Below are 24,949 nucleotides of genomic sequence, written 5' to 3'. Positions count from 1 at the left end.
TCCCTCACTCCACATGGACCCTCCATCACTCTACAGGGACCCTCCATCACTCTACAGGGACCCTCCTTCACTCTACAGCGACCCTCCATCACTCAACAGGGACCCTCCATCACTCTACTGGGACCCTCCATCACTCAACAGGGACCCTCCATCACTCCACAGGGACACTCCATCACTCCACAGGGACCCTCCATCACTCCACATTGACCCTCCATCACTCTACAGGGACCCTCCATCACTCCACAGGGACGCTCTATCACTCTACAGGCACCCTCCATCACTCAACAGGGACCCTCCATCGCTCTTCAGGGACCCTCCATCACTCTACAGGGAACCTCCATCACTCAACAGGGACCCTCCATCACTCCACAGGGACCCTCCATCACTCAACAGGGACTCTCCATCACTCAACAGGGACCCTCCATCACTCTACGGGGACCCTTCATCACTCAACAGGGACCCTCAATCACTCTACAGGGACCCTCCTTCACTCCACAGGGACCCTCCATCACTCTACAGGCATCCTCCATCACTCCACAGGGACCCTCCATCACTCTACAGGGACCCTCCATCACTCTACAGGGACCCTCCATCACTCCACAGGGACCCTCCATCACTCTACAGGCATCCTCCATCACTCCACAGGGACCCTCTATCACTCTACAGGCACCCTCTATCACTCTACAGGGACCCTCCATCACTCCACAGGGACCCTCCATCACTCAACAGGGACCCTCCATCACTCGACAGGGACCCTTCCTCACTCCACAGGGACCCTCCATCACTCCACAGGGACCCTCCATCACTCAACAGGGACCCTCTATCACTCCACAGGGACCCTCCATCACTCCACAGGGACCCTCCATCACTCTACAGGGACCCTCCATCACTCCACAGGGACCCTCCATCCATCACTCTAGAGGGACCCTCCATCACTCTACAGGGACCCTCCATCACTCTACAGGGACCCTCCCTCCACTCTACAGGGACCCTCCATCACTCCACAGGGACCCTCCATCACTCCACAGGGACCCTCCATCACTCCACAGGGACCCTCTATCACTCTACAGGGACCCTCCATCACTCTACAGGGACCCTCCATCACTCCACAGGCACCCTCTATCACTCTACAGGGACCCTCCATCACTCTACAGGCACCCTCTATCACTCTACAGGGACCCTCCATCACTCTACAGGCACCCTCTATCACTCTACAGGGACCCTCCATCACTCTACAGGCACCCTCTATCACTCTACAGGGACCCTCCATCACTCTACAGGGACCCTCTATCACTCTACAGGGACCCTCCATCACTCTACAGGCACCCTCTATCACTCTACAGGGACCCTCCATCACTCTACAGGGACCCTCCATCACTCTACAGGCACCCTCTATCACTCTACATGGACCCTCCATCACTCTACAGGCACCCTCTATCACTCTACAGGGACCCTCCATCACTCTACAGGCACCCTCTATCACTCTACAGGGACCCTCCATCACTCTATAGGGACCCTCCATCACTGTACAGGGACCATCTTGACTCCTGAAGGATCTTAAGATCCTTCAGGACTTTGATCACTATGTGAAGGTAATTATACTGGTGGGAGCCTCTGATGGAGTCTGCAAGACTCCTCCATCCCTCCCTCCATGTTATTCTCAGTGATGGAGTCTACAAGACTCCTCCATCCCTCCCTCCATGTTATTCTCAGTGATGGAGTCTACAAGACTCCTCCATCCCTCCCTCCATGTTATTCTCAGTGATGGAGTCTACAAGACTCCTCCATCCCTCCCTCCATGTTATTCTCAGTGATGGAGTCTACAAGACTCCTCCATCCCTCCCTCCATGTTATTCTCAGTGATGGAGTCTACAAGACTCCTCCATCCCTCCCTCCATGTTATTCTCAGTGATGGAGTCTACAAGACTCCTCCATCCCTCCCTCCATGTTATTCTCGGTGATGGAGTCTACAAGACTCCTCCATCCCTCCCTCCATGTTATTCTCAGTGATGGAGTCTACAAGACTCCTCCATCCCTCCCTCCATGTTATTCTCAGTGATGGAGTCTACAAGACTCCTCCATCCCTCCCTCCATGTTATTCTCAGTGATGGAGTCTACAAGACTCCTCCATCCCTCCCTCCATGTTATTCTCAGTGATGGAGTCTACAAGACTCCTCCATCCCTCCCTCCATGTTATTCTCAGTGATGGAGTCTACAAGACTCCTCCATCCCTCCCTCCATGTTATTCTCAGTGATGGAGTCTACAAGACTCCTCCATCCCTCCCTCCATGTTATTCTCAGTGATGGAGTCTACAAGACTCCTCCATCCCTCCCTCCATGTTATTCTCAGTGATGGAGTCTACAAGACTCCTCCATCCCTCCCTCCATGTTATTCTCAGTGATGGAGTCTACAAGACTCCTCCATCCCTCCCTCCATGTTATTCTCAGTGATGGAGTCTACAAGACTCCTCCATCCCTCCCTCCATGTTATTCTCAGTGATGGAGTCTACAAGACTCCTCCATCCTTCCCTCCATGTTATTCTCAGTGATGGAGTCTACAAGACTCCTCCATCCCTCCCTCCATGTTATTCTCAGTGATGGAGTCTACAAGACTCCTCCATCCCTCCCTCCATGTTATTCTCAGTGATGGAGTCTACAAGACTCCTCCATCCCTCCCTCCATGTTATTCTCAGTGATGGAGTCTACAAGACTCCTCCATCCCTCCCTCCATGTTATTCTCAGTGATGGAGTCTACAAGACTCCTCCATCCCTCCCTCCATGTTATTCTCAGTGATGGAGTCTACAAGACTCCTCCATCCTTCCCTCCATGTTGTTCCCGCAGATATTCCCCAGGTTAATACAATATTCCTCCAGATATTCCAAAGGTTAATACAATATTCCTTTAGATATTCCCCAGGTTAATACAATATTCCTCCAGATATTCCAAAGGTTAATACAATATTCCCCTAGATATTCCCCAGGGTAATATAATATTCCCCCAGATATTCCCCAGGTTAATGTAATATTCCCCCAGATATTATTCCCCAGGTTAATATAATAATCCCCCAGATATTCCCCAGTTTAATACAATATTCCCCCAGATATTCCCCAGGTTAATGTAATATTCCCCAGATATTCCCTAGGTTAATATAATAATCCCCAGATATTCTCCAGGTTAATACAATATTCCCCTAGATATTCGCCAGGTTAATAAAATATTCCCCTAGATATTCCCCAGGTTAATACAATATTCCCCCAGATATTCCCCAGGTTAATACAATATTCCCATAGATATTCCCCAGGTTAATACAATATTATATTTTTATTATTATCACACTGGCCGATTCCCACCAAGGCAGGGTGGCCCGAAAAAGAAAAACTTTCACCATCATTCACTCCATCACTGTCTTGCCAGAAGGGTGCTTTACACTACAGTTTTTAAACTGCAACATTAACACCCCTCCTTCAGAGTGCAGGCACTGTACTTCCCATCTCTAGGACTCAAGTCCGGCCTGCCGGTTTCCCTGAATCCCTTCATAAATGTTACTTTGCTCACACTCCAACAGCACGTCAAGTATTAAAAACCATTTGTCTCCATTCACTCCTATCAAACACGCTCACGCATGCCTGCTGGAAGTCCAAGCCCCTCGCACACAAAACCTCCTTTACCCCCTCCCTCCAACCTTTCCTAGGTCGACCCCTACCCCGCCTTCCTTCCACTACAGACTGATACACTCTTGAAGTCATTCTGTTTCGTTCCATTCTCTCTACATGTCCGAACTACCTCAACAACCCTTCCTCAGCCCTCTGGACAACAGTTTTGGTAATCCCGCACCTCCTCCTAACTTCCAAACTACGAATTCTCTGCATTATATTCACACCACACATTGCCCTCAGACATGACATCTCCACTGCCTCCAGCCTTCTCCTCGCTGCAACATTCATCACCCACGCTTCACACCCATATAAGAGCGTTGGTAAAACTATACTCTCATACATTCCCCTCTTTGCCTCCAAGGACAAAGTTCTTTGTCTCCACAGACTCCTAAGTGCACCACTCACCCTTTTCCCCTCATCAATTCTATGATTCACCTCATCTTTCATAGACCCATCCGCTGACACGTCCACTCCCAAATATCTGAATACATTCACCTCCTCCATACTCTCTCCCTCCAATCTGATATCCAATCTTTCATCACCTAATCTTTTTGTTATCCTCATAACCTTACTCTTTCCTGTATTCACTTTTAATTTTCTTCTTTTGCACACCCTACCAAATTCATCCACCAATCTCTGCAACTTCTCTAAGGCCTACTTTTACTGGGAAATAATTTCCCTCTTTCCTACATACTCTAACTTGAGCCTCACTATCCTCGTAAAAACTCTTCACTGCTTTCAGTAACCTACCTCCTACACCATACACTTGCAACATCTGCCACATTGCCCCCCTATCCACCCTGTCATACGCCTTTTCCAAATCCATAAATGCCACAAAGACCTCTTTAGCCTTATCTAAATACTGTTCACTTATATGTTTCACTGTAAACACCTGGTCCACACACCCCCTACCTTTCCTAAAGTCTCCTTGTTCATCTGCTATCCTATTCTCCGTCTTACTCTTAATTCTTTCAATTATAACTCTACCATACACTTTACCAGGTACACTCAACAGACTTATCCCCCTATAATTTTTGCACTCTCTTTTATCCCCTTTGCCTTTATACAAAGGAACTATGCATGCTCTCTGCCAATCCCTAGGTACCTTACCCTCTTCCATACATTTATTAAATAATTGCACCAACCACTCCAAAACTATATCCCCACCTGCTTTTAACATTTCTATCTTTATCCCATCAATCCCGGCTGTCTTACCCCCTTTCATTTTACCTACTGCCTCACGAACTTCCCCCACACTCACAACTGGCTCTTCCTCACTCCTACAAGATGTTATTCCTCCTTGCCCTATACACGAAATCACAGCTTCCCTATCTTCATCAACATTTAACAATTCCTCAAAATATTCCCACCATCTTCCCAATACCTCTAACTCTCCATTTAATAATACAATATGCCTCCAGATATTCCCCAGGTTAATACAATACTCCCCCAGATATTCCCCAGGTTAATATAATATTCCCCAGATCTTCCCCAGGTTAATATAATAATCCCCCAGATATTCCCCAGGTTAATACAATATTTCCCCAGATATTCCCCAGGTTAATACAATATTCCCCTAGATATTCCCCAGGTTAATACAATATTCCCCAGATATTCAGCAGGTTAATACAATATTCCCCAGGTTAATACAATATCCCCCAGACATTCAGCAGGTTAATACAATATTCCCCTAGATATTTCCCAGGTTAATACTACATTTCCCCAGATATTCCCCAGGTTAAAACAATATTCCCCTAGATGTTCCCCAGGTTAATACAATATTCCCCAAGATATTCCCCAGGTTAATACAATATTCCCCTAGATATTCCCCAGGTTAATACAATATTCCCCCAGATATTCCCTAGGTTAATACAATATTCCTCTAGATATTCCCCAGGTTAATATAATAATCCCCCAGATATTCCCCAGGTTAATACAATATTCCCCCAGATATTCCCCAGGTTAATACAATATTCCCCTAGATATTCCCCAGGTTAATAAAATATTCCTCCAGATATTCCCTAGGTTAATATAATATTCCCCCAGATATTCCCCAGGTTAATACAATATTCCTCTAGATATTCCCCAGGTTAATACAATATTCCCCCAGATATTCCCCATTTTAATACAATATTCCCCTAGATATTCCCCAGGTTAATACAGTATTCCCCCAGATATTCCCCAGGTTAATACAATATTCCCCTAGATATTCCCCAGGTTAATACAATATTCCCCCAGATATTCCCAGGTTAATACAATATTCCCCCAGATATTCCCCAGGTTAATACAATATTCCCCTAGATATTCCCCATGTTTATACAATATTCCCCACATATTCCCCAGGTTAATACAATATTCCCCTAGATATTCCCAGCTTAATACAATATTCCCCCAGATATTCCCCAGGTTAATACAATATTCCCCCAGATATTCCCCAGGTTAATACAATATTCCCCTAAATATTCCCAAGGTTAATACAATATTCCCCCAGATATTCCCCAGGTTAATACAATATTCCCCTAAATATTCCCAAGGTTAATACAATATTCCCCTAAATATTCCCAAGGTTAATACAATATTCCCCTAGATATTCCCCAGGTTAGTATAATATTCCCCTAGATATTCCCCAGGTTAATACAATATTCCCTAGATATTCAGCAGGTTAATACAATATTCCCCCGGTTAATACAATATTCCCCTAGATATTCAGCAGGTTAATACAATATTCCCTAGATATTCAGCAGGTTAATACAATATTCCCCCGGTTAATACAATATTCCCCTAGATATTCCCCAGGTTAACACTATATTTCCCCAGATATTCCCCAGGTTAAAACAATATTCCCCTAGATATTCCCCAGCTTAATACAATATTCCCCCAGATATTCCCCAGGTTAATACAATATTCCCCTAGATATTCCCAGGTTAATACAATATTCCCCCAGATATTCCCCAGGTTAATACAATATTCCCCTAGATATTCCCCAGGTTAGTATAATAATCCCCCAGATATTCCCCAGGTTAATACAATATTCCCCCAGATATTCCCCAGGTTAATACAATTTTCCCCTAGATATTCCCCAGGTTAATACAATATTCCCCTAGATATTCCCCAGGTTAGTATAATATTCCCCTAGATATTCCCCAGGTTAATACAATATTCCCCCAGATATTCAGCAGGTTAATACAATATTCCCCAGATATTCCCAGGTTAATACAATATTCCCCTAGATATTCCCCAGGTTAATACAATAATCCCCCAGATATTCCCAGGTTAATACAATATTCCCCAGATATTCCCAGGTTAATACAATATTCCCCTAGATATTCCCAGGTTAATACAATATTCCCCAGGTTAATACAATATTCCCCCAGATATTCCCCAGGTTAAAACAATATTCCCCTAAATATTCCCAAGGTTAATACAATATTCCCTAGATATTCCCCAGGTTAATACAATATTCCCCAGATATTCCCAGGTTAACACTATATTTCCCAAGATATTCCCCAGCTTAATACAATATTCCCCCAGATATTCCCCAGGTTAATACAATATTCCCCTAGATATTCCCCAGGTTAATATGATAATCCCCCAGATATTCCCCAGGTTAATACAATATTCCCCTAGATATTCCCCAGGTTAATATAATAATCCCCCAGATATTCCCCAGGTTAGTATAATATTCCCCTAGATATTCCCCAGGTTAATATAATAATCCCCCAGATATTCCCCAGGTTAATACAATATTCCCCTAGATATTCCCCAGGTTAATATAATAATCCCCCAGATATTCCCCAGGTTAATATAATATTCCCCCAGATATTCCCCAGGTTAGTATAATATTCCCCTAGATATTCCCCAGGTTAATATAATATTCCCCCAGATATTCCCCAGCTTAATACAATATTCCCCCAGATATTCCCCAGGTTAATACAATATTCCCCTAGATATTCCCCAGGTTAATATAATAATCCCCCAGATATTCCCCAGGTTAATATAATATTCCCCTAGATATTCCCCAGGTTAATATAATTTTCCCCTAGATATTCCCCAGGTTAATACAATATTCCCCTAGATATTCCCCAGGTTAGTATAATATTCCCCTAGATATTCCCCAGGTTAATATAATTTTCCCCTAGATATTCCCCAGGTTAAAACAATATTCCCCCAGATATTCCCCAGGTTAATACAGTATTTCCCTAGATATTCCCCAGGTTAGTATAATATTCCCCTAGATATTCCCCAGGTTAGTATAATATTCCCCTAGATATTCCCCAGGTTAATACAATATTCCCCCAGATATTCAGCAAGTTAATACAATATTCCCCTAGATATTCCCAGGTTAATACAATATTCCCTTAGATATTCCCCAGGTTAATATAATAATCCCCTAGATATTCCCCAGGTCAAATATGTCGCTGTCCTACAAAGGAATATTAATTGGTATAATTTGGCGGATAAAGGAAGTGTGTGAATTGGCGACGCTGGAGTTGGCGATGACGACGCCAACTGAGGTCAGTGAGAGAGAGAGAGAGAGAGAGAGAGAGAGAGAGAGAGAGAGAGAGAGAGAGAGAGAGAGAGAGAGAGAGAGTACGTGCTTGATAGGGGGTCCGTGCCCCTTACTTACTTCCCCTTCCCTCCTCCCTACCCTTTAAAATATATCCTTCCCTTAGCTAAGGGGTCATGCCTCCTCTCTTCTCTCTCTCTCCCTACCCACCCTTTAAAACAACCCTTCCCCTTAACTAATGGGTATCTTCCCCCTACCCATCTCTACGACCCTCCCTCCCCTTTTAACTAATGGGTAAGAGCACTGGCCTCCCTGTTACAGATAGCCCCTCCCAGAGACCACAAGTTCTCACTGCTGAGGACCTACTGGCTGGTGTGGGCAGTACTGTTCCAGGCGGCAGTACACGTCGACTGTCCCAAGGGATTCACTGCCAGGTCAGTGCCAGTGTCTTTAATACTTATAATGTTTATAGTGCTTATAATGTTTATTATCATAACTGCATTATTTAAAGTGGGGTGGAGTGGTAAGCCAGCGGAAGGTCTCCGTCAGATGATGGAAACCTTCAGTTGCTTAATATTATTATTATTATTATTATTATTATTATTATTATTATTATTATTATTATTATTATTATTATTATTATTATTATTATTATTATTAGCCTGCTAGGATAACTCTTTACCTGTTAGTTAAGGCAGGATAACTCAACCTGTTAGTTAAGGCAGGATAACTCAACCTGTTAGTTAAGGCAGGATAACTCAACCTGTTAGTTAAGGCAGGATAACTCAACCTGTTAGTTAAGGCAGGATAACTTAACCTGTTAGTTAAGGCAGGATAACTCAACCTGTTAGTTAAGGCAGGATAACTCAACCTGTTAGTTAAGGCAGGATAACTCAACCTGTTAGTTAAGGCAGGATAACTCAACCTGTTAGTTAAGGCAGGATAACTCAGCCTGCTGGTTAAGGCAGGATAACTCAGCCTGCTAGTTAAGGCAGGATAACCCAGCCTGTTAGTTAAGGCAGGATAACTCAACCTGTTAGTTAAGGCAGAATAACTCAACCAGTTAGTTAAGGCAGGATAACTCAGCCTGCTAGTTAAGGCAGGATAACTCAGCCTGCTAGTTAAGGCAGGATAACTCAGCCTGCTAGTTAAGGCAGGATAACTCAGCCTGCTAGTTAAGGCAGGATAACTCAGCCTGCTAGTTAAGGCAGGATAACTCAGCCTGCTAGTTAAGGCAGGATAACTCAGCCTGCTAGTTAAGGCAGGATAACTCAGCCTGTTAGTTAAGGCAGGATAACTCAACCTGTTAGTTAAGGCAGGATAACTCAGCCTGCTAGTTAAGGCAGGATAACTCAGCCTGTTAGTTAAGGCAGGATAACTCAGCCTGCTAGTTAAGGCAGGATAACTCAGCCTGTTAGTTAAGGCAGGATAACTCAGCCTGCTAGTTAAGGCAGGATAACTCAGCCTGCTAGTTAAGGCAGAATAACTCAGCCTGTTAGTTAAGGCAGGATAACTCAGCCTGTTATTTAAGGCAGGATAACTCAGCCTGTTAGTTAAGGCAGGATAACTCAGCCTGCTAGTTAAGGCAGGATAACTCAGCCTGTTAGTTAAGGCAGGATAACTCAACATGTTAGTTAAGGCAGGATAACTCAGCCTGTTAGTTAAGGCAGGATAACTCAGCCTGTTAGTTAAGGCAGGATAACTCAGCCTGTTAGTTAAGGCAGGATAACTCAGCCTGCTAGTTAAGGCAGGATAACTCAGCCTATTTAAGGCAGGATAACTTAACCTGCTAGTTAAGGCAGGATAACTCAACCTGTTAGTTAAGGCAGGATAACTCAACCTGTTAGTTAAGGCAGGATAACTTAACCTATTAGTTAAGGTAGGATAACTCAACCTGTTAGTTAAGGCAGGATAACTCAGCCTGCTAGTTAAGGCAGGATAACTCAGCCTGTTAGTTAAGGCAGGATAACTCAACCTGTTAGTTAAGGCAGGATAACTTAACCTGTTAGTTAAGGCAAGATAACTCAGCCTGCTAGTTAAGGCAGGATAACTCAGCCTGTTAGTTAAGGCAGGATAACTCAGCCTGTTAGTTAAGGCAGGATAACTCAACCTGTTAGTTAAGGCAGGATAACTTAACCTGTTAGTTAAGGCAGGATAACTCAACGTGTTAGTTAAGGCAGGATAACTCAGCCTGTTAGTTAAGGCAGGATAACTCAACCTGTTAGTTAAGGCAGGATAACTTAACCTGTTAGTTAAGGCAGGATAACTCAACCTGTTAGTTAAGGCAGGATAACTCAGCCTGTTAGTTAAGGCAGGATAACTCAGCCTGTTAGTTAAGGCAGGATAACTCAACCTGTTAGTTAAGGCAGGATAACTTAACCTGTTAGTTAAAGCAGGATAACTCAACGTGTTAGTTAAGGCAGGATAACTCAGCCTGTTAGTTAAGGCAGGATAACTCAACCTGTTAGTTAAGGCAGGATAACTTAACCTGTTAGTTAAGGCAGGATAACTCAGCCTGCTAGTTAAGGCAGGATAACTCAGCCTGTTAGTTAAGGCAGGATAACTCAACCTGTTAGTTAAGGCAGGATAACTTAACCTGTTAGTTAAGGCAGGATAACTTAACCTGTTAGTTAAGGCAGGATAACTCAACGTGTTAGTTAAGGCAGGATAACTCAGCCTGTTAGTTAAGGCAGGATAACTCAACCTGTTAGTTAAGGCAGGATAACTTAACCTGTTAGTTAAAGCAGGATAACTCAACCTGTTAGTTAAGGCAGGATAACTCAGCCTGTTAGTTAAGGCAGGATAACTCAGCCTGTTAGTTAAGGCAGGATAACTCAACCCGTTAGTTAAGGCAGGATAACTTAACCTGTTAGTTAAGGCAGGATAACTCAACGTGTTAGTTAAGGCAGGATAACTCAGCCTGTTAGTTAAGGCAGGATAACTCAACCTGTTAGTTAAGGCAGGATAACTTAACCTGTTAGTTAAGGCAGGATAACTCAGCCTGCTAGTTAAGGCAGGATAACTCAGCCTGCTAGTTAAGGCAGGATAACTCAACCTGTTAGTTAAGGCAGGATAACTTAACCTGTTAGTTAAGGCAGGATAACTCAACGTGTTAGTTAAGGCAGGATAACTCAGCCTGTTAGTTAAGGCAGGATAACTCAACCTGTTAGTTAAGGCAGGATAACTTAACCTGTTAGTTAAGGCAGGATAACTCAGCCTGTTAGTTAAGGCAGGATAACTCAGCCTGTTAGTTAAGGCAGGATAACTCAACCCGTTAGTTAAGGCAGGATAACTTAACCTGTTAGTTAAGGCAGGATAACTCAACGTGTTAGTTAAGGCAGGATAACTCAGCCTGTTAGTTAAGGCAGGATAACTCAACCTGTTAGTTAAGGCAGGATAACTTAACCTGTTAGTTAAGGCAGGATAACTCAGCCTGCTAGTTAAGGCAGGATAACTCAGCCTGTTAGTTAAGGCAGGATAACTCAACCTGTTAGTTAAGGCAGGATAACTTAACCTGTTAGTTAAGGCAGGATAACTCAACCTGTTAGTTAAGGCAGGATAACTCAACCTGTTAGTTAAGGCAGGATAACTCAACCTGTTAGTTAAGGCAGGATAACTCAACCTGTTAGTTAAGGCAGGATAACACTTCTATACCTATAAAGATAGCGGTGTTAAGATAAGCCAGTGTGTTAAGCCAGACTAACCTGGGTTTGTGTCTGGCTTCCACAGGTTCATGGCCAACATCTGGGCCATGTTTGCTGTGGTCTTCTTGGCCATCTATACTGCTAACCTGGCCGCCTTCATGATCACCAGGGAGGAGTACCATGATCTATCTGGCATCGATGACCACAGGGTGAGTGCCCATTACCACAGGGTGAGTCCCCATTACCACAGGGTGAGTCCCCATTACCACATGGTGAGTCTTCATTACCACAGGGTGAGTCCCCATTACCACAGGGTGAGTCCCCATTATCCCAGGGTGAGTCCCCATTACCACAGGGTGAGTCTTCATTACCACAGGGTGAGTCCCCATTACCACAGGGTGAGTCTTCATTACCCCAGGGTGAGTCCTCATTACCACAGGGTGAGTCTTCATTAACACAGGGTGAGTCTTCATTACCACAGGGTGAGTCCCCATTACGACAGGGTGAGTCCCCATTACCCCAGGATGATTCCCCATTACCACAGCGTGAGTCCCAATTAGCACAGGTTGAGTCCCCATTAACCCAGGGTGAGTCCCCATTACCACAGGGTGAGTCCCAATTACCACAGGTTGAGTCCCCATTACCCCAGGGTGAGTCCCCATTACCACAGCGTGAGTCCTAATTACCACATTGTGAGTCCCCATTTCCACAGGGTGAGTCCCAATTGCCACAGGGATAGTCCCAATTATCACAGGGTGAGTCCCAATTACCACAGGGTGAGTCCCAATTACCACAGGGTTAGTCCCCATTACCCCAGGTGAGTCCCCATTACCCCAGGATGAGTCCCCATTACCCCAGGGTGAGTCCCCATTATCCCAGGGTGAGTCCCCATTACCCCAGGGTGAGTTCTCATTACCCCAGGGTGAGTCCTCATTACCCCAGAGTGAGTCCTCATTACCCCTGGGTGAGTCCCCATTACCCAAGGGTGAGTCCCCATTACCCCATGGTGAGTCTCCATTGCCCCAGGTTTAGTCCCCATTACCCAAGGGTGTCTCCATTACCCCAGGGTGAGTCCCAGTTACCCCAGGGTGAGCCCCCATTAACCCAGGGTGAGTCCCCATTACCCCAGGTGAGTTCCCATTACCCCAGAGTGAGTCCTCATTACCCCAGAGTGAGTCCTCATTACCGCTGAGTGAGTCCCCATTACCCTAAGGTGAGTCTCCATTTCCTCAGGGTGAGTCCCCATTACCGCAGGGTGAGTCCCAATTACCCCAGGGTGAGTCTCCATTAACCCAGGGTGAGTCCCCATTACCCCAGAGTGAGTCTTCATTATCCCAGGTTTAGTCCCCAGTACCCCAGGGTGAGTCTCCATTATCCCAGGTTTAGTCCCCATTGCCCCAGGGTGAATCTCCACTACCTAACGTGGAGTTCCCATGATTTTGTGGGACGTTCCCATGGCCATGTGGGAAAGTCCCACAATTTTCATGGGAAATTCTCACGATTTTCATGGGAAATTTCTATAATTTCATGGGATGTTCCCACGACCTTGGGATAATTTCCCACGATTAAAAGTATTTTGGGCAGTTCTGTGTATATGTACACAGTATACTGTATATACAACATACACAGTATACTGTATATACAACATACACAGTATACTGTATATACAACATACACAGTATACTGTATATACAACATACACAGTATACTGTATATACAACATACACAGTATACTGTATATACACCATACACAGTATACTGTATATACAACATACACAGTATACTGTATATACAACATACACAGTATACTGTATATACACCATACACAGTATACTGTATATACAACATACACAGTATACTGTATATACAACATACATAGTATACTGTATATACAACATACACAGTATACTGTATATACAACATACACAGTATACTGTATATACAACATACACAGTATACTGTATATACAACATACACAGTATACTGTATATACAACATACACAGTATACTGTATATACACCATACACAGTATACTGTATATACAACATACACAGTATACTGTATATACAACATACACAGTATACTGTATATACAACATACATAGTATACTGTATATACAACATACACAGTATACTGTATATACACCATACACAGTATGCTGTATATACAACATACACAGTATACTGTATATACACCATACACAGTATACTGTATATACAACATACACAGTATACTGTATATACAACATACACAGTATACTGTATATACAACATATACAGTATACTGTATATACAACATACACAGTATACTGTATATACACCATACACAGTATACTGTATATACAACATACACAGTATACTGTATATACAACATACACAGTATACTGTATATACAACATACACAGTATACTGTATATACAACATACACAGTATACTGTATATACAACATACACAGTATACTGTATATACAACATACACAGTATACTGTATATACAACATACACAGTATACTGTATATACAACATACATAGTATACTGTATATACAACATACACAGTATACTGTATATACACCATACACAGTATACTGTATATACAACATACACAGTATACTGTATATACACCATACACAGTATACTGTATATACAACATACACAGTATACTGTATATACAACATACACAGTATACTGTATATACAACATACACAGTATACTGTATATACAACATACACAGTATACTGTATATACAACATACACAGTATATTGTGTATACTCGTTTATATGGTGACCTGAACACGTTGTGGCATGGGGGAATGGGTTGCCTATCACTTACCCATGATAAGTGTGGGTTGAGTACTTGCCCTAGGAATATAATAAACCTGGATTAATGGGTGGGGGGGGGAGGCAGCAGGTGTCCGGTTAATTGTGATTGTGGGGACACAAGTGAGATTGTTTTGTCGTCATGGTAACACCAACAGTTAGGTAGAACAAGTAACTTGGTGCAGTGTTTACGGATAGATATATCTGTTATTATTGTCCTGTGTCCAGAGTCCGCTAAAACCGATGGTTGACTAATGTGTCTCAAACCACAGCACGGGAGGGGTTAGAACCCGCGACCAGAGAGTCACAAAACTCCAGTTAGCCACTGGACCAGCTGGACCAGCTGGTCCAGTGGCTAACGCGTCGGTCTGGAGTGTTGAGACTCTCTGACCGCGGGTTCTAACCCCACCCGTGGTGTGGTGTATTTGCAATCGTGTCATTACGATTTCGTGAGTCATGTTAATGTGTCTCTCTCAATCCCATTTCTTAATGGGTACGTCACTCCCCTCGTTCTTAATAATCTGTTACTTTTTCCCCTATAATCTACCTTGTCTATAATTACTCTCACATTTCCTGTCTGCTTTCGTAAGGCGAAGTCTACAACACAGTTGCCAGCAGAGATTTGTTAAGTTATACCATAAATTAACGTAAGATCCTGGACTTCGCCTTACGAAAGCAGACAATGTAAATGCGATAATAATAATGGACGAGGTAGATTATAGTGGGAAAATATATTATGGGAAGTGACGTACTCCTTACATCGTTATTATCCTGTCCAGAGTCTGCGACAACCGATGTCTAACTGACGTATTTCTCTCTCTGGGTCACCAGCTTCAGAACCCTTACTTCAGGAAGCCTCCCTTCAGGTTCGGCTTCGTTCCCTTCACCAACACTGAGACCATCATGGCCAAACACGAACCTGAGATGTTTCAGTATATGAGACCATTTAACAAGTCCAACATTAACGACGGTATCAAGGCCATTAAGAAGGGGTAAGTAACTAAAATTAACGAGGAATCAGACATTTGTGCAATATTTGGGAATTTATTGAGGAAATGTTTCGCCAGCAAGTGGCATCTTCAGTCCAAAACAGAGAAGAACGGTGGAAGCTGAGGCGGAGTTTGAGGTAATCAGTCCCTCAGTCTAGAGTCATATGTTCAATCAAGATTTAAATATATATATATATATATATATATATATATATATATATATATATATATATATATATATATATATATATATAATAAAATGTATACTTCTGTTGTTACCTTGATTGTGGTACATTATATAAATTATTTGTATAATATATGGTTTGTGCCTTGTGGATAGTGACTTTGATGACAAGTTTACGTAGAGTTGGGGATCAGTTTAGGAGTGTGAGGTAAAGTGTGGAGGTGCATGTTGAAGTTTGTGTCTTTGTAATAATCAAAGTTGACTTTCAAGGTTGCTGGAGCTGTTGTCTCAACCCACCTGTCTACCTGCCCAGCCTTGCGTCTACCTGCCCAGCCTTGCGTCTACCTGCCCAGCCTTCCGTCTACCTGCCCAGCCTTCCGTCTACCTGCCCAGCCTTGCGTCTATCTGCCCAGCCTTCCGTCTACCTGCCCAGCCTTCCGTCTACCTGCCTAGCCTTCCGTCTACCTGCCCAGCCTTGCGTCTACCTGCCCAACCTTGCGTCTACCTGCCCAGCCTTGCGTCTACCTGCCCAGCCTTCCGTCTACCTGCCTAGCCATCCGTCTACACACCTAGCCATCCGTATACCTGCCCAGCTATACGTTACCTGCCTAGCCATCCATCTACCTGCTTGTCCATCCATCTGCCTGTCTACCCATCTATCTACCTGCTTATCCATCCGTCTGCCTGCCTATCCATCCATCCACCTCAACCAAGTACGTCAACAACATTGTCATAATCATCCAATACACTACAGTTACTTTATGTAATTAATGTATATATATATATATACATATACATATATATATATATATATACATATATATATATACATATACATATATATATATACATATACATATATTTATTTTTTTTTTTATTATCACACCGGCCGATTCCCACCAAGGCAGGGTGGCCCGAAAAAGAAAAACTTTCACCATCATTCACTCCATCACTGTCTTGCCAGAAGGGTGCTTTACACTACAGTTTTTAAACTGCAACATTAACACCCCTCCTTCAGAGTGCAGGCACTGTACTTCCCATCTCCAGGACTCAAGTCCGGCCTGCCGGTTTCCCTGAATCCCTTCATAAATGTTACTTTGCTCACACTCCAACAGCACGTCAAGTATTAAAAACCATTTGTCTCCATTCACTCCTATCAAACACGCTCATGCATACCTGCTGGAAGTCCAAGCCCCTCGCACACAAAACCTCCTTTACCCCCTCCCTCCAACCCTTCCTAGGCCGACCCCTACCCCGCCTTCCTTCCACTACAGACTGATACACTCTTGAAGTCATTCTGTTTCGCTCCATTCTCTCTACATGTCCGAACCACCTCAACAACCCTTCCTCAGCCCTCTGGACAACAGTTTTGGTAATCCCGCACCTCCTCCTAACTTCCAAACTACGAATTCTCTGCATTATATTCACACCACACATTGCCCTCAGACATGACATCTCCACTGCCTCCAGCCTTCTCCTCGCTGCAACATTCATCACCCATGCCTCACACCCATATGAGAGCGTTGGTAAAACTATACTGTCATACATTCCCCTCTTTGCCTCCAAGGACAAAGTTCTTTGTCTCCACAGACTCCTAAGTGCACCACTCACTCTTTTCCCCTCATCAATTCTATGATTCACCTCATCTTTCATAGACCCATCCGCTGACACGTCCACTCCCAAATATCTGAATACGTTCACCTCCTCCATACTCTCTCCCTCCAATCTGATATTCAATCTTTCATCACCTAATCTTTTTGTTATCCTCATAATCTTACTCTTTCCTGTATTCACCTTTAATTTTCTTCTTTTGCACACCCTACCAAATTCATCCACCAATCTCTGCAACTTCTCTTCAGAATCTCCCAAGAGCACAGTGTCATCAGCAAAGAGCAACTGTGACAACTCCCACTTTGTGTGTGATTCTTTATCTTTTAACTCCACGCCTCTTGCCAAGACCCTCGCATTTACTTCTCTTACAACCCCATCTATAAATATATTAAACAACCATGGTGACATCACACATCCTTGTCTAAGGCCTACTTTTACTGGGAAAAAATTTCCCTCTTTCCTACATACTCTAACTTGAGCCTCACTATCCTCGTAAAAACTCTTCACTGCTTTCAGTAACCTACCTCCTACACCATACACTTTCAACATCTGCCACATTGCCCCCCTATCCACCCTGTCATACGCCTTTTCCAAATCCATAAATGCCACAAAGACCTCTTTAGCCTTATCTAAATACTGTTCACTTATATGTTTCACTGTAAACACCTGGTCCACACACCCCCTACCTTTCCTAAAGCGTCCTTGTTCATCTGCTATCCTATTCTCCGTCTTACTCTTAATTCTTTCAATAATAACTCTACCATACACTTTACCAGGTATACTCAACAGACTTATCCCCCTATAATTTTTGCACTCTCTTTTATCCCCTTTGCCTTTATACAAAGGAACTATGCATGCTCTCTGCCAATCCCTAGGTACCTTACCCTCTTCCATACATTTATTAAATAATTGCACCAACCACTCCAAAACTATATCCCCACCTGCTTTTAACATTTCTATCTTTATCCCATCAATCCCGGCTGCCTTACCCCCTTTCATTTTACCTACTGCCTCACGATCTTCCCCCACACTCACAACTGGCTCTTCCTCACTCCTACAAGATGTTATTCCTCCTTGCCCTATACACGAAATCACAGCTTCCCTATCTTCATCAACATTTAACAATTCCTCAAAATATTCCTTCCATCTTCCCAATACCTCTAACTCTCCATTTAATAACTCTCCTCTCCTATTTTTAACTGACAAATCCATTTGTTCTCTAGGCTTTCTTAACTTGTTAATCTCACTCCAAAACTTTTTCTTATTTTCAACAAAATTTGTTGATAACATCTCACCCACTCTCTCATTTGCTCTCTTTTTACATTGCTTCACCACTCTCTTAACTTCTCTCTTTTTCTCCATATACTCTTCCCTCCTTGCATCACTTCTACTTTGTAAAAACTTCTCATATGCTAACTTTTTCTCCCTTACTACTCTCTTCACATCATCATTCCACCAATCGCTCCTCTTCCCTCCCGCACCCACTTTCCTGTAACCACAAACTTCTGCTGAACACTCTAACACTACATTTTTAAACCTACCCCATACCTCTTCGACCCCATTGCCTATGCTCTCATTAGCCCATATATATATATTAACAAGTCGGCCGTCTCCCACCGAGGCAGGGTGACCCACCGAGGCAGGGTGACCCACCGAGGCAGGGAGACCCACCGAGGCAGGGTGACCCACCGAGGCAGGGTGACCCACCGAGGCAGGGTGACCCACCGAGGCAGGGTGACCCACCGAGGCAGGGTGACCCACCGAGGCAGGGTGACCCACCGAGGCAGGGTGACCCACCGAGGCAGGGTGACCCACTTTCATCATCATTCAACACTTTCACCTCACTCACACATCATCACTGTTTTAGCAGAGGTGCTCAGAACAACAGTTTAGAAGTATATACGTATAAAGATACACAATATATCCCTCCAAACTGCCAATATCACAAACTCCGCATTTACAGTGCAGACAACATTGTACTTCCCATTTCCAGGACTCAAGTCCGGTTATATAAAATAACCGGTTTCCCTGAATGCCTTCACTAAATATTACCCTGCTCACACTCCAACAGCTCGTCAGGTCCCAAATACCATTCGTCTCCATTCACTCCTATTTAACACGCTCACGCACGCTTGCTGGAAGTCCAAGCCCCTCGCCCACAACACCTCCTTTAACCCCTTCCCTCCAACCTTTTCGAGGACGACCCCTACCCCGCCTTTCTTCCCCTACAGATTTATATGCTCTCCATGTCATTCTAATTTGATCCAATTCTCTCTAAATGACCAAACCACCTCAACAACCCCTCTTCAGCCCTCTGACTAATACTTTTATTAACTCCACACCCTCTCCTAATTTCCACACTCCGAATTTTCTGCATAATATTTACACCACACATTGCCCTTAGACAGGACATCTCCACTGCCTCCAACTGCCTCCTTGCTGCAGCATTTACAACCCAAGCTTCACACCCATATAAGAATGTTGGTACTACTATACTTTCATACATTCCCTTCTTTGCCTCCATAGATAACATTTTTTGCCTCCACATATACCTCAATGCACCACTCACCTTTTTTCCCTCACCAGTTCTATGATTAACCTAATCCTTCATAAATCCATCCGCTGACATGTCAACTCCCAAATATCTGAAAACATTCACTTCTTCCATACTCCTCCTCCCCAATTTGATATCCAATTTTTCTTTATCTAAATCATTTCATACCCTCACCACCTTACTCTTTTCTATGTTCACTTTCAACTTTCTACCTTTACACAATCTCCTAAACTCATCCACTAACCTTTGCCACTTTTCTTTAGAATCTCCCATAAGCACAGCATCATCAGCAAAAAGTAACTGTGTCAATTCCCATTTTGTATTTGATTGCCCATAATTTAATCCCACCCCTCTCCCGAACACCCTAGCATTTACTTCCTTTACAACCCCATCTATAAATATATTAAACAACCATGGTGACATTACACATCCCTGTCTAAGACCTACTTTTACCGGGAAGTAGTCTCCCTCTCTTCTACACACCCTAACCTGAGCCTCACTATCCTCATAAAAACTCTTTACAGCATTTAGTAACTTACCACCTCTTCCATATACTTGCAACATCTGCCATATTTCTCCCCTATCCACTCTATCATATGCCTTTTCTAAATCCATAAATGCAATAAAAACTTCCCTACCTTTATCTAAATACTGTTTACATATATGCTTCAATGTAAACACCTGATCTACACATCCCCTACCCACTCTGAAGCCTCCTTGCTCATCCACAATCCTACATTCTGTCTTACCTCTAATTCTTTCAATTATAACCCTTCCGTATACTTTTCCTGGTATACTCACTAAACTTATTCCTGTATATTTTTTACAATCTCTTTTGTCCCCTTTCCCTTTATATAAAGGGACTATACATGCTCTCTGCCAATCCCTAGGTACCTTCCTCTCATACATTTATTAAATAAAAATACCAACCACTCCAACACTATATCACCCCCTGCTTTTAACATTTCTGTCATGATCCCATCAGTTCCAGCTGCTTTACCCCCTTTCATTCTACGTAATGCCTCACGTACCTCCCCAACACTCACATCCTGTTCTTCTTCACTCCTAAAAGATGGTATACCTCCCTGGCCAGTGCATGAAATTACCGCCTCCCTTTCTTCGTCGACATTTAAAAGTTCCTCAAAATATTCTCGCCATCTACCCAATACCCAAATGTACAGAGAACTTTCACGGCGCGCATAACGGAGATAAAACACCTCAATTACTGGGAGCGCTTGAGGTTTCTAAACCTGTATTCCCTGGAACGCAGGAGGGAGAGATACATGATTATATACACCTGGAAAATCCTAGAGGGACTAGTACCGAACTTGCACACGAAAATCACTCACTACGGAAGCAAAAGACTTGGCAGACGATGCACCATCCCCCCAATGAAAAGCAGGGGTGTCACTAGCACGTTAAGAGACCATACAATAAGTGTCAGGGGCCCGAGACTGTTCAACTGCCTCCCAGCATACATAAGGGGGATTACCAACAGACCCCTGGCAGTCTTCAAGCTGGCACTGGACAAGCACCTAAAGTCAGTTCCTGATCAGCCGGGCTGTGGCTCGTACGTTGGTTTGCGTGCAGCCAGCAGCAACAACCTGGTTGATCAGGGGCTGATCCACCAGGAGGCCTGGTCACAGACCGGGCCGCGGGGGCGTTGACCCCCGGAACTCTCTCCAGGTAAACTCCAGGTAATACCTCCATCTCTCCATCTACTAACTCCCCTACTCTGTTTTTACCTGATAAATCCATTCGTTCTCTAGGCTTTCTTAACTTGTTTAACTAACTCCAAATTTTTTTCTTATTTTCATTAAAATTTCTTGACAGTGCCTCTCCCACTCTATCATCTGCTCTCCTTTTGCACTCTCTCACCACTCTCTTCACCTTTCTTTTACTCTCCATATACTCTGCTCTTCTTATAACACTTCTGCTTTGTAAAAACCTCTCATAAGCTAACTTTTTCTCTTTTATCACACCCTTTACTTCATCATTCCACAAATCACTCCTCTTTCCTCCTGCACCCACCCTCCTATAACCACAAACTTCTGCCCCACATTCTAATACTGCATTTTTAAAACTATTCCAACCCTCTTCAACCCTCCCCCCACTACTCATACTTGCACCAGCCCACCTTTCTGCCAATAGTTGCTTATATCTCGCCCGAACTTCCTCCTCCCTTAGTTTATACACTTTCACCTCCCTCTTACTTGTTGTTGCCATTTTCCTCTTTTCCCATCTACCTCTTACTCTAACTGTAGCTACAACTAGATAATGATCCGATATATCAGTTGCCCCTCTATAAACATGTACATCCTGGAGCCTACCCATCAACCTTTTATCCACCAATACATAATCTAACAAACTACTTTCATTATGTGCTACATCATACCTTGTATATTTATTTATCCTCTTCTTCATAAAATATGTATTACTTATTACCAAACCTCTTTCTACACATAGCTCAATTAAAGGCTGCCCATTTACATTTACCCCTGGCACCCCAAATTTACCTACTACTCCCTCCACAACATTTTTGCCCACTTTAGCATTGAAATCCCCGACCACCATTACTCTCACACTTGGTTCAAAACTCCCCACGCATTCACTCAACATTTCCCAAAATCTTTCTCTCTACTCTACACTTCTCTCTTCCCCAGGTGCATATACGCTTACTATAACCCACTTCTCACATCCAACCTTTATTTTACTCAATATAATCCTTGAATTAATACATTTATAGTCCGTCTTTTCCTGCCTTAGTTTATCCTTCAACATTATTGCTACTCCTTCTTTAGCTCTAACTCTATTTGAAACCCCTGACCTAATCCCATTTATTCCTCTCCACTGAAACTCTCCCACCCCCTTCAGCTTTGTTTCACTTAAAGCCAGGACATCCAGCTTCTTGTCATTCATAACATCCACAATCATCTCTTTCTTATCATCTGCACAACATCCACGCACATTCAGACTTCCCACTTTGACAATTTTCTTCTTCTTATTCTTTTTAGTAATTATTACAGGAAAAGGGGTTACTAGCCCATTGTTCCCGGCATTTTAGTTGACTTTTACAACACGCATGGCTTACGGAGGAAAGATTCTTATTCCACTTCCCCATGGATATAAAAGGAAAAGTAATAAGAACAAGAACTATTAAGATAAAATCAAAGAAAACTCAGATGAGTGTGTATAAATAAACGTGTACATGTATATATAGTGTGACCTAAGTGTAAGTAGAAGTAGCAAGACGTACCTGTAATCTTGCATATTTATGAGACAGACAAAAGACACCAGCAATCCTACCATCATGTAAAATAATTACAGGCTTTCGTTTTACACTCACTTGGTAGGACGGTAGTACCTCCCTGGGTGGTTGCTGTCTACCAGCCTACTACATATATATGTATATATATATATATATATATATATATATATATATATATATATATATATATATATATATATATATATATATATATATATATATATATATATATATATATATATACACATGCAAGATTTCAGGTATGTCTTGCTACTTCTACTTACACTTAGGTCACACTACACATACATGTACATGCATATATATATACACACCCCTTTGGGTTTTCTTCTATTTTCTTTCTAGTTCTTGTTCTTGTTTATTTCCTCTTACCTCCATGGGGAAGTGGAACAGAATTCTTCCTCCGTAAGCCATGCGTGTTGTAAGAGGCGACTAAAATGCCGGGAGCAAGGAGCTAGTAACCTCTTCTCCTGTATATATTACTAAATGTAAAAGGATAAACTTTCGTTTTTCCTTTTGGGACACCCCGCCTCGGTGGGATACTGCCGGTGTGTTGAAAGAATATATATATATATATATATATATATATATATATATATATATATATATATATATATATATATATATATGTTTATGCAGCACTAACTATGATATATTAGTATTCAACACTGACGTTAAAACAGTTTCAACTGGACACAAAACTTTTAACATTATTAACCAACACTGAGCTTCTCTCTTATATATTTTTCATGACTCTGACCACCATTACAAAGTTTATTATCCAAAATTAAAATGTCACTGTTGAAGATCTGACCCCAGCATGTCCAGTTATTATTGTTATATCTGACCCCAGCATGTCCAGTTATTATTGTTATATCTGACCCCAGCATGTCCAGTTATTATTGTTATATCTGACCCCAGCATGTCCAGTTATTATTGTCATATCTGACCCCAGCATGTCCAGTTATTATTGTTATATCTGACCCCAGCATGTCCAGTTATTATTGTTATATCTGACCCCAGCATGTCCAGTTATTATTGTTATATCTGACCCCAGCATGTCCAGTTATTATTGTTATATCTGACCCCAGCATGTCCAGTTATTATTGTTATATCTGACCCCAGCATGTCCAGTTATTATTGTTATATCTGACCCCAGCATGTCCAGTTATTATTGTTATATCTGACCCCAGCATGTCCCGTTATTATTGTTAGATCTGACCCCAGCATGTCCAGTTATTATTGTTAGATCTGACCCCAGCATGTCCAGTTATTATTGTTATATCTGACCCCAGCATGTCCAGTTATTATTGTTAGATCTGACCCCAGCATGTCCAGTTATTATTGTTATATCTGACCCCAGCATGTCCAGTTATTATTGTTACATCTGACCCCAGCATGTCCAGTTATTATTGTTATATCTGACCCCAGCATGTCCAGTTATTATTGTTATATCTGACCCCAGCATGTCCCGTTATTATTGTTAGATCTGACCCCAGCATGTCCAGTTATTATTGTTATATCTGACCCCAGCATGTCCAGTTATTATTGTTAGATCTGACCCCAGCATGTCCAGTTATTATTGTTAGATCTGACCCCAGCATGTCCAGTTATTATTGTTATATCTGACCCCAGCATGTCCAGTTATTATTGTTATATCTGACCCCAGCATGTCCAGTTATTATTGTTAGATCTGACCCCA

The 24,949-nt window shown here is 42.7% G+C and overlaps 1 protein-coding gene across 1 annotated transcript in view; it reads left to right on the top strand.

Moving 5' to 3' along the window:
* The window catches only part of LOC128687128 (glutamate receptor ionotropic, NMDA 2A), a 198,942-nt gene that overhangs the window by 77,692 nt on the left and 96,301 nt on the right, over nucleotides 1-24,949 (top strand). Inside the window, exons 9-11 of the mRNA XM_070098302.1 lie at nucleotides 8,486-8,598; nucleotides 11,894-12,017; nucleotides 15,455-15,615. Of these exons, the coding sequence (XP_069954403.1) occupies nucleotides 8,486-8,598; nucleotides 11,894-12,017; nucleotides 15,455-15,615 (398 nt within the window). The remainder of the gene's footprint in view (nucleotides 1-8,485; nucleotides 8,599-11,893; nucleotides 12,018-15,454; nucleotides 15,616-24,949) is intronic.

This window comes from Cherax quadricarinatus, chromosome 62 (genome assembly GCF_038502225.1).
Source record: "Cherax quadricarinatus isolate ZL_2023a chromosome 62, ASM3850222v1, whole genome shotgun sequence".
In the NCBI taxonomy this organism is placed as follows: domain Eukaryota; kingdom Metazoa; phylum Arthropoda; class Malacostraca; order Decapoda; family Parastacidae; genus Cherax; species Cherax quadricarinatus.
Note: the sequence above shows the minus strand (reverse complement) of the source record. Positions and strands in the feature narration are given on the sequence as shown.